This window comes from Agelaius tricolor, unplaced genomic scaffold (assembly GCF_023055355.1).
Source record: "Agelaius tricolor isolate 1412-34295 unplaced genomic scaffold, bAgeTri1.0.p SCAF_18, whole genome shotgun sequence".
Lineage (NCBI taxonomy): Eukaryota > Metazoa > Chordata > Aves > Passeriformes > Icteridae > Agelaius > Agelaius tricolor.
This window is the reverse complement of record NW_027269278.1, coordinates 2,363,988-2,373,192: the sequence shown is the minus strand read 5'-3', so window position 1 is coordinate 2,373,192 and position 9,205 is coordinate 2,363,988. Positions and strand designations below refer to the sequence as shown.

Here is a 9,205-nt window from a genome sequence, read left to right as displayed (position 1 = left end):
CAATCTCTAAAGTTTGCTGTCCCTGTCCACGGGCAGCCTCAGATCCACAGGATCACCCTCTTGGTTTCTCCCTTGGCTCCAGCTCTCTGTCCCTCCAAGGAGGGCTGCCAGTTACTGATCCATCAACAAGGGAGAATTTCGTTCCCTCCCCCTGCCCAGCTCGTGCTGGATCAGCAGGGCACAGCCTGACAAACCCCACAGCTCCTCTCCCTGCCCCAAAGGTGGGCTGTGACCTTCCCTGGCTTCTCAATTCACATCTCCTGCTAAATTGGCTTCATGTGAATTGACACTCGGAAGAAAAACCCTGCACATACACACGGAGGAGCCGACATCTCTGGAGGAGCAGAAAGTCAGGGAGGAGAGCTGGGCTTTCCATCCTGAGGGATGACTCGCCAGCCCCCTTTTCCTGCCCATCCCTGCCACGGCCTGAACCCGCTTGTTGCCGGGGAAAGGCGGGGAAGATTTGGGAGAAAAGCACGGCGATTTTGGGGGGAAAACGAGGCGATTTAGGGGGTGAGAGAGAGCCGGGCTGCTCCGAGCAGGCAGGCGCAGCCTCTAGATGGTGCAGTCATGCAGCCGAGCTGAGCATGTGTGCAGCGAAGGGCGCTGCGCAACAGGTTGGCGTAGCTCAGCGGGGAGACGCGCTCCCATCCTCGCTGCGGCGGAGCGGGAAGGACTTTCCAGCATCCTGGCGAGAAATCCGCGCCGCAGCCGGCCCGGAAAGCGGGTGAGGGGCAGCGCCACGGGCTGCGAGACCCTCGGAGGGTGCCGAGGGTTTTGGCAGGGTCGGGCTGCAGCTCCAGCCCCCGGCACGGAGCGCGGCCGCTCCTTGTAGGAGCGCGGAGGCGGCGGCGGCAGCAAGGGAAGGGACAGCCCTGGATGGAACACGCTGTCCCCAGGCCCTCGGGGACCTGGCTCGGCCAGCCGAGGTGCCGGGGTGAGGAGCCAGCTGAGGGAGAGAGAACAGCTTGTGAAAGCATCGCCAGGGCGCTGGGAGCTCGCGGGTGCTTTGGGAGCCGCAGGTGCTCCGTGCCTGCTGCGCCCCGACAGCCCGCGGTAAATACAGCCGTGATTCACCGAGGTGTGACAGCTCCAGCCCCGGCCCCGCAGCCAGCAGGGCGGCTCTGCAGCCTGCCCGCAGCCCTGCTAGGCTGGGGGGGCCGGCGAGGCTGGGCACGGCCCCCGCTGAGCGCGGTCGCACGGAGGGACCCTCCCGGCTGCGCTGGCCCGGGTCCCTGGCCCTGTGCACGGGGTTGTGGGGCTGTGAAGCGCCGGCTGGAAGAATAAATGAGCAAATTAATTATTAAGAGCACCGAGAGGGGAGTGAGGAGGGAGACCCGAACCGCACGTGTGCGGGCGCGGAGCGGAGGGGTCCCCGGGGTGAGGGGGCTCCGGGGAGCCGCGGGGACCCCCGTTCTCCACGGGCACGGCGCTGGGCGCGGTGCCGGCAGCCCGGAGCTCTGCCCGGCAGCCGCTGCCCGCTCGTCCCGGCAGCCCGGCAGGGCTCGGGATCTGATAAGGAGCCGGAGCTCCACCTCCCCGTGGTGGCGGCGGCGAGAGGCGGAGGCAGCGGCGGGCGGGGGGGGGGGAAGGGGCCGTGCCTGCGCTGCGCTTCCCCTGCACATCCTCACACACACCGAGGGACGGAGGCGGGCACGGACCGAGCTGCCCACCGGGGCTGCCTCCAGCCTGAGCCGCCGCTCCGCCGGAGGAGCCGCAGCCCCGGCCCGGGGAGGGGGGCGGTTCCCACGGGACATTTCTATATTTTTTGCCCCCCCTCCCCATTTTTTTTCTTTTTTCTTTTTTTTTTTTTTTTTCTTTTTTTTTTTTTTTCCAGTATTTTTTTTCCGTTTGGTTTTCATCCGTGGATAACGCTCGAGAGGAGCCGGGGGGGTGGGGTGAGCGCGGTCCCGGCGGGAAGGAGGCGATGGAGACGCCGCGGGACCAGCGCGCAGGGGCTCGGCACGGAGCGCAGCGCCGGCACCATCCAAGTAAGAGCTGCGGCGGGGCCGGGACCCCCTCCCGCAGCCAGGCAGAGCCGCGGGGGGGGTGCGGGATGCCCCGCGCCGGAGCTCGGCGCTGTGCGGGAGCGCGGGGCCGGGCGGCGGCGGGAGCGGCGCTGGCGAGCATCCCGCTCCCGAGCATCCCGCATCCCTCCGCTCCGCTCCGCGCCGGGCTGCGCGGGGCTCCGCGCACGGCGGGGCGGCTCCCGCTTGTCCCCGCTCCCGCCCGGCGCTGCCACTTGTTGTGCGGAGCGGAGCGCGGCCAGCCCCGCACAGCGCGGGAGCAGCGCAGGGCGGGCGGGGGTTGCGGGAGGGCGGCTATGGCGGGGGGTGCGCGCCTGTTTCGGGGTGTTTATTTTTCCGCGTGGGGGTGGCCCTGGGTGTGTGTCCCTCGTCCAGCCCTGGGTGTGTGCGCCCGCGGGGTGCGCGGCTGCGTGGGAGCCGCAGAAGTTGCGGGTGAGCCGGGAGCCGGCTGGGAGCGGGGCTGTGCGGGAGCCGGAGCGGCGGGGAGCGAGGGGCTCCGGGGGTGTGGAGAGGTATCCGCGTGGGGTCCGTGTGACACCGGGGTGCGGGGACGCGAGTGGGGTGCGTGTGTCTGTGTGTGTGTAATGGGTGTGCGTGCGGTGAGTGTGTCAGCCGGCTCTGAGTGTGTCAGCCGGCTCCGAGTGTGTCAGTCAGCTCCGAGTGTATCAGCCAGCTCTGAGTGTGTCAGCCAGCTCCGAGTGTGTCAGCGAGTTCCGAGTGTGTCAGCGAGCTCCGAGTGTATCAGCCAGCTCTGAGTGTGTCAGCGAGCTCTGAGTGTGTCAGCCAGCTCCGAGTGTGTCAGCGGGCTCTGAGTGTGTCAGCGAGCTCCGAGTGTGTGTGGGCTCCGAGTGTGTCAGCGGGCTCCGAGTGTGTCAGCGAGCTCCGAGTGTGTCAGCGGGCTCTGAGTGTGTCAGCGGGCTGTGTTTGCTCTCGCCGCGGAGGATCCCTGTTTCCCGGTACGAGAGGCTGAGCGCGAAGCCGGTGCCGGCAGAGCGGCTCCCGTGGTTTTGTCACGGGTGTCTGCGCGCGTGTGTCCGTGTGTCCGTGTGTCCGTGTGTGTGTGCGTGTCTCTGTGCGTGTGCTCGGGGCTGGCGGAGCCGCCTGCGGGAGCGGGGGCTCCGCTCCCTCCGTGCCCGCAGCCGGAGCCTCAGCCCGGGCAGCGCCGCGGGGAGCGGGGAGCCTCGGCCGCGGGGCCGGCAGCGGACCCGGCCTCCATCCTCCCTCCCGGCCCCCGCAGCGGCAGCAGCGGCTCCTGCGAGGCCGGGGGGGGACCCTGTGCCCCTTCCCCAAGGTCCCCCCGACCCTCCCGGCTGCATCCCCGCAGCAGAGCCGCTCCCGCTGTGCCCGGCTCCCAGCGGCCCTGCCGGGGTGTTCCAGGCCCGCGACATTTTTGTCTTGCCCCAGGGCCCCTCTCCGGCCGGGGTGGAGGGTGGGATGGTGGCGCGGGGGAACGGGAGCCCGGAGTGGCTGTGGGGAACCCACGGCTGGAGGATGAGGGTGCCACTCCAGGGAGGCTCTGACAGGTCTCTGCCTCGCTGGCTGCCAGACTTGCGAGGGATGTGGAGAAGGCAGCAAGAGGAGGGAGGGCCCTGAGCTTTGCCGGCTTTTCACCGCCGCCCAGCTCCTCAGGGATGGTTTTGGGGTGACGCTGCTGCCAGGCCAGTGGGGTTCCTCCTCGCGGGGTGCTCTGGCTCCCGGCGCTCGGGCCCAGCCTGCAGAAACGCCGAGCAGCCGCAGTGGCAGCCGGAGCTGGAGCAAATCCTGGGACGTGCTACGGAATACCCAGGATTCAGCCCATCCGTGCCTTCGGCGCAGGACTGACCATCAGCGGCCGCGTTCTCGGCTCGCACGGTCCCTGAGCTCCGAGTGGAGCTGGGATGAGCTGCTGGCTGCTCGCTGGGATGTCGCTCCAGCTCCGGGTGTCGGAGCAGGGCTGGGGGGAGCGTGGAGGGGGGATTAGCACTTGTGTGCTCAGTGCAGGGTTTGGACAGACTTGTGAGCCGTGGCTCCGAGCCACGCAATCAGCGGCTGGGAGCGAGGAGAGGCTGGACTTTGGTGCCCATTCCCGAAGCGGTGCTGCCTCCCGTGGAACGGGGCCAGCAGGCTGTGGGAATCACAGGGAGCACAGGCTTGTTCAAGCAGTTGCTTAAATTCGCGGCGCTTTATAACCTCTCTCTCATTAAGGCTTGTTTTTTTTTTGGTGGGGATGGCTGAATTCTGTCGGATTTTGCATGCCACTGTCCTCCGAGAGCTTCCCAGTCATGCATTAAGCAGCGTGACTAACGCCTCTCTCATGTGGTTCAGTCTCTCTCACACACTCCCCGTAGGGAGAATTGTGTGTGCGGAGGAATAGTTGTTTTGGGAGGGGCTTTTATTTTTAAGTGCTCTGTGCTTTGCCAGCAGGTTGGAAAAAGGTGCCTGGCACCAGAGAAGAAAGTGTGGGATGGTCCTTAGATCCCATGGGAAAATAGCCTGGTGCCTTGGACTGGCCCCTGGGAAGCCTGTGTCTCCTGCACAGACGTGCTTGTGGAGGCTTCCTCCTACTCCTCCTCCTCCTCCTCCTCCTCACGCCCAGCTCTGGGCTCTCACGTCTTCGCCGTATCATTCACACCCCTGGGTGCCTGGGTGCCAAGCAGGATTCCTGACCCTGCTGATTCCTTATCCTGCCCAGCCCAGAGCCCCTCGTGCCTTCCAGCAGTGCCCCTCAGGCTCTCGGGCCCTCTGCTCCTCGCAGCTCCTGGCTCTGCAGGCTGCCTTCCTTCACCTGCAGGAATGGGGCCTGGGCTCAGAGTCCAGCCCTGGTTTTGGAGCAGAAATCCTGGGTGCTGAGCACCTTTGGGTGACACCCTTCCTCCTCCAGGCTGGCACAGGGCTCCTGGCGTTTCCAGCTGCTGGGCTCTCCCTCCCAGCTCCCTGAGCCATGTGAGGCATCAGCACTGCCTCGAGACTTTCCCCTTCCATGGCGATCTTTCACCTCACACCAGGGCTTAGTCAGGATGTGGCTACGTCACCAACAGCCAGGCCCAGCCCAGTGCAAACAACCCAGCAGCGGGCACAGGGCCTCTCCCAGCCCGGGCATCCTCCAGGAGCCCTTTCCCAACAGCTGGAGCCGCCCATCTTGCCTGTCCTCATCCACAGCCATCCCCAACAGGAGCGCAGGGCTGGCAGACCTCGGGGCAGGTTCACCCCCTGGAGGCAGCTGGGTGAGGGGGTCTGGTGTGAGCACACCCAGGGGGTGGCAGACACGAGCGTGACCCAGGTGGCAGTGCCCCCGCACGGGTGACATCACACACGTGCACAGGGGCGTGCGCACACGCGGGCACACGCGCTGTGCGGGGCGCACACACGTGCAGGAGCGTGAGCTCACACCCTGGGCACGGGCCTGGGGCGGGCAGGGATGTGCCCCTTGCCCCGTGTGACACAGCTGCACACCCTGCCAGGGCACAGGTGGGATTGTGTGCCTTTAGCTAAGGACACAGGGCCGTGCTCCGGGCAGGTGCACACTCTGGAACGCTCACAGTGCACACCCAGCGTGGACACACACACGTGTGTGCGCACACTGCCCGTGCTGATGCAAAAATCTGTTGTGTTTCTGCTTGGCCCCTGATCTCCTCCATCCTCAGCCCAGTCCAGGGATGGAAGTTGTCCTGCTCTCTCTCCTCATCCCTTCCTCCTGGTGTCACACATCCCAGCGCAGGTGGGGGCAGCTCTGCATGGCCTCAGCCAGCTGGGGATGGCTCTGCTCTGCACAAAGGATGGGGCAGGACAAGGGAGCAGAGGCAAGCTTGGCTCCAGGGCCGCAGTCTCCTCTCCAGGCATGGAGATGTATTTTCTCTGCAGAGGCAGAGCTCATCTCGTCCATGTCCCCATGTCCATGGGGAAGCAGAGGGGTGGAGGGACCAGGAGCTGCTGGCTTGTGGGAAGTACCGAGGAGCACAGTGCAGGATGTTCCACTTGGTGATGATCCATACCATGCCAGGCTAACTAGGAACTGGGCACTTGCAGCGTGGCACCACGGAGGGGGATGGTGATGGAGCACTTGCCTGTGGAGCATTTGCTTGTCCTTGGGTGCAGAGTGTGGAGAGAGGGAGCGATGGGAGCAGCGAGAGCAGGGTGATGCTGTGGGGCCCTGGCAGATGTTTGTGGCTGTTAATTTTAGGGCATCCAATCCCTGGGTTTTTGGGTGCCAGTGAGCTGTGTTGAACCACTTTATGCTCACAGCTCAGCAGAAGCTCCTGGACCCTGAAGGAGGAAAATGTGTTCCCAGAATGGAACAGGAAAGCTGGTGGCCAAGCGCAGCACCAGACAGGGGCTTGGTGGCATATGGCTTGGCACAGGAGGGGACAGCCTGTGGGGCTGGCATGGCCTGGGCAGTGTGGGCACGGGGAAGAGGTGCCAGTGGTGGGTGCAGCGGTGCAGGGGTGCAGCGGTGCAGGGGTGCAGTGGTGCAGGGGTGTCTCTGCAATGCAGGGGGGCAGCGCTCCCAGCACTGTGCTGCAGCAGCGAGGTGGGCACCAGCACGGGTGGGCACCCAGTGCGTGCCATGTCCCAGACTGGAGTGGGAGGGAACGGGAAGGAACAGTGTGTCTGCAGTGAGGAAGGGAACAGGAGCTGCTGGCGCAGGGTGTGGGGTTGCCTAGTGACTGTGCAGCGAGGGGGATGCTGTGCTGCCGTTGCAGTGAGCCGGGGCTGGGCACTGCTGGGGGCTGCCCGGGGCTTCCTGCACTGCAGAGCAGCCTGGGCAGGGACCCCGTGTCCCTCTGACTGCCGGGACACCGGGGGTGGCAGTGCTCCACAGGCAGTGCAGGAGGGATGAGGCTCCTGCATCCCTGCAGTGCCGGGTGGGTGGTGCCTCTGTACCTGGCAGTGCGAGGCTGGCAGTGCCACTGTGCTGGCAGTGCAGCAAGGGCAGTGCTGCTCTGCTCCTGCCACAGCGGTGCCCCACAGCCCTGCAGTGCTGGAGGGGTGGCATCTCCGCAGCGCCCCATGGCCCTGCAGTGCCCTGCAGCCCTGCAGTGCTGGACAGGCAGCATCCCTGGAGCGCCTGGTGTTCCTGCACTGCTGGATGGGCGGCAGTCCTGCATTCCTGCAGTGTCTGGTGTCCCAGAAGTGATGGCTGCTGCTGTTCCTGCCATGCAGGCAGTGATGGATGGCAGGGAGCTGTATGCTGGCAGTGCCCCGTGTCCCTGCAGTGCTGGGTGCATGGCAGCCCTGCATCCTTGCAGTGATCATGGCCCTCCATCCCTGCATGGGTGGCAGCCCTGCATGCCTGCAGTGCCCTGTGTCCCTGAGTGAGTGTCAGTCCTGTATCCTTTCAATGTCCCATGGCCCCGCAGTGCTGGATGGGTGTCAGCCCCACATCCCTGCAGTATTGGATGGGTGTCAGCCCCACATCCCTGAAGGGTTGGATGGGTGTCAGCCCCAAATTCCCACAGTGCTGGATGGGTGTCAGCCCCACATCCCTGCAGTGCCGGGTGGGTGTCAGCCCCAAATCCCCACAGTGCTGGATGGGTGTCAGCCCCAAATCCCCACAGTGCTGGATGGATGTCAGCCCCACATCCCTGCAGTGCTGGATGGGTGTCAGCCCCAAATCCCCACAGTGCTGGATGGGTGTCAGCCCCACATCCCTGCAGTGCCGGGTGGGTGTCAGCCCCAAATCCCCACAGTGCTGGATGGGTGTCAGCCCCAAATCCCCACAGTGCTGGATGGATGTCAGCCCCACATCCCTGCAGTGCCGGGTGGGTGTCAGCCCCACATCCCCGCAGAGCAGGCAGAACTCCCCATTTGGTGCTCCCGTTTCTGCAGTGCTGGCAGCTGCGTGCAGTGCCCGTGTGTCCCTGCCGTGCGTGGCAGGCAGTGCCCCTGCACTGGTGGCACACAATGCTCCTGTGTTTGGGTGGTGAGAAGCTGTCTCAGAGTCTGGCCGGCTCCCATCGGGTTGTTGGCAGCAGGCTGCCTGCAGTCCACCCTGTTAGTGTGCCTCGTTGGGTCTAATTACAGTTGGTGTGGTGACGAAGAGGGTGGACAGTGGCAGGAGTGGCTTCCTGCAAGTGGCAGGGCTGAGGTTTCAATGACAGGGTTACTCACTCCAGCAGGGCGTTGCAGGAACTTTGCAAGCTGGGACGGGTCCTTCAGGGCACTGGAGGCTGCCAGGAGCCGGCCCCAGCAGCCCCTTCCCTTGGGGAGCCGTGCCAGGACCATGCGCGGTCCCGCATGGCGCGGGGTAAGCCAGGGAAGGGGGCTGGTCGCTAACCTCCGGTGTCTGTGTCTCCTCCAGCTCCCCTGCAGCGCAGGATGAACCTGCTGGCATCCTGCCTGGGCCTGTGGCTCCTGTGCCAGCTCCCTGCCCTGGCCTCGGGGACACGTGCGGTCTACAAAGTGCAGGAGGAACAGCCCCCCAACACCCTCATAGGGAGCCTGGCCTCTGACTACGGCTTACCGGACATGGGGCACCTCTACAAGCTGGAAGTGGGGGCCCCGTACCTCCGTGTGGATGGCAAGACTGGGGACATCTACACCACAGAGACCTCCATCGACCGGGAGAGCCTGCGGGAGTGCCAGCACCTCCTGCCTGGAGATCCCTGCTTCCTGGAGTTCGAGGTGTCCATCACCAACCTGAACGCCAACAGCAGCCCGCGCCTGCTCGAGGGGCAGATCGAGGTGCTCGATATCAATGACAACACCCCCAACTTCGCCTCGCCCGTCCTCACCCTCTCCATCCCTGAGAACACCAACGTCGGGACGCTCTTCCCCATCCCCCTGGCCATGGACCGGGACTCGGGCCCCAACGGTGTTGCCTCCTATGAGCTGATGGCTGGTCCGGAGGCGCAGGAGCTCTTTGGGCTGCAGGTGGCCGAGGACCAGGATGAGAAGCAGCCTCAGCTGATCGTCATGGGGAACCTGGACCGGGAGCAGTGGGACTCCTACGATCTGACCATCAAGGTGCAGGATGGGGGGAACCCCCCTCGGGCGAGCAGTGCCCTGCTCCGCATCACCATCCTGGACATGAATGACAACGCACCCAAGTTTGAGAAGGCCCTGTATGAGGCAGAGCTCTCCGAAAACAGCCCTGTGGGGCACTCCGTCCTCCAGGTGAGTGCTCAGGACTCTTCTCCTCACTGTGTCCCCTCCTGCCTGGCTGCAGGGACAACCCAGGAGCATCAACACGGCTGTGGTTC

The 9,205-nt window shown here is 65.2% G+C and overlaps 1 protein-coding gene across 3 annotated transcripts in view; it reads left to right on the top strand.

Moving 5' to 3' along the window:
- The first annotated feature begins 544 nt into the window (after positions 1-544).
- Positions 545-9,205, top strand: part of PCDH1 (protocadherin 1) — a 57,735-nt gene continuing 49,074 nt past the window's right edge. Inside the window, exons 1-3 of one of the 3 annotated variants that reach the window (XM_071443008.1) lie at positions 545-727; positions 1,838-1,991; positions 8,305-9,119. In XM_071443008.1, coding sequence (XP_071299109.1) covers positions 560-727; positions 1,838-1,991; positions 8,305-9,119 — 1,137 coding nt within the window. In that variant the 5' untranslated portion in view covers positions 545-559. The remainder of the gene's footprint in view (positions 728-1,837; positions 1,992-8,304; positions 9,120-9,205) is intronic. The other 2 variants (XM_071443010.1, XM_071443009.1) reach the window with 2 other exon arrangements.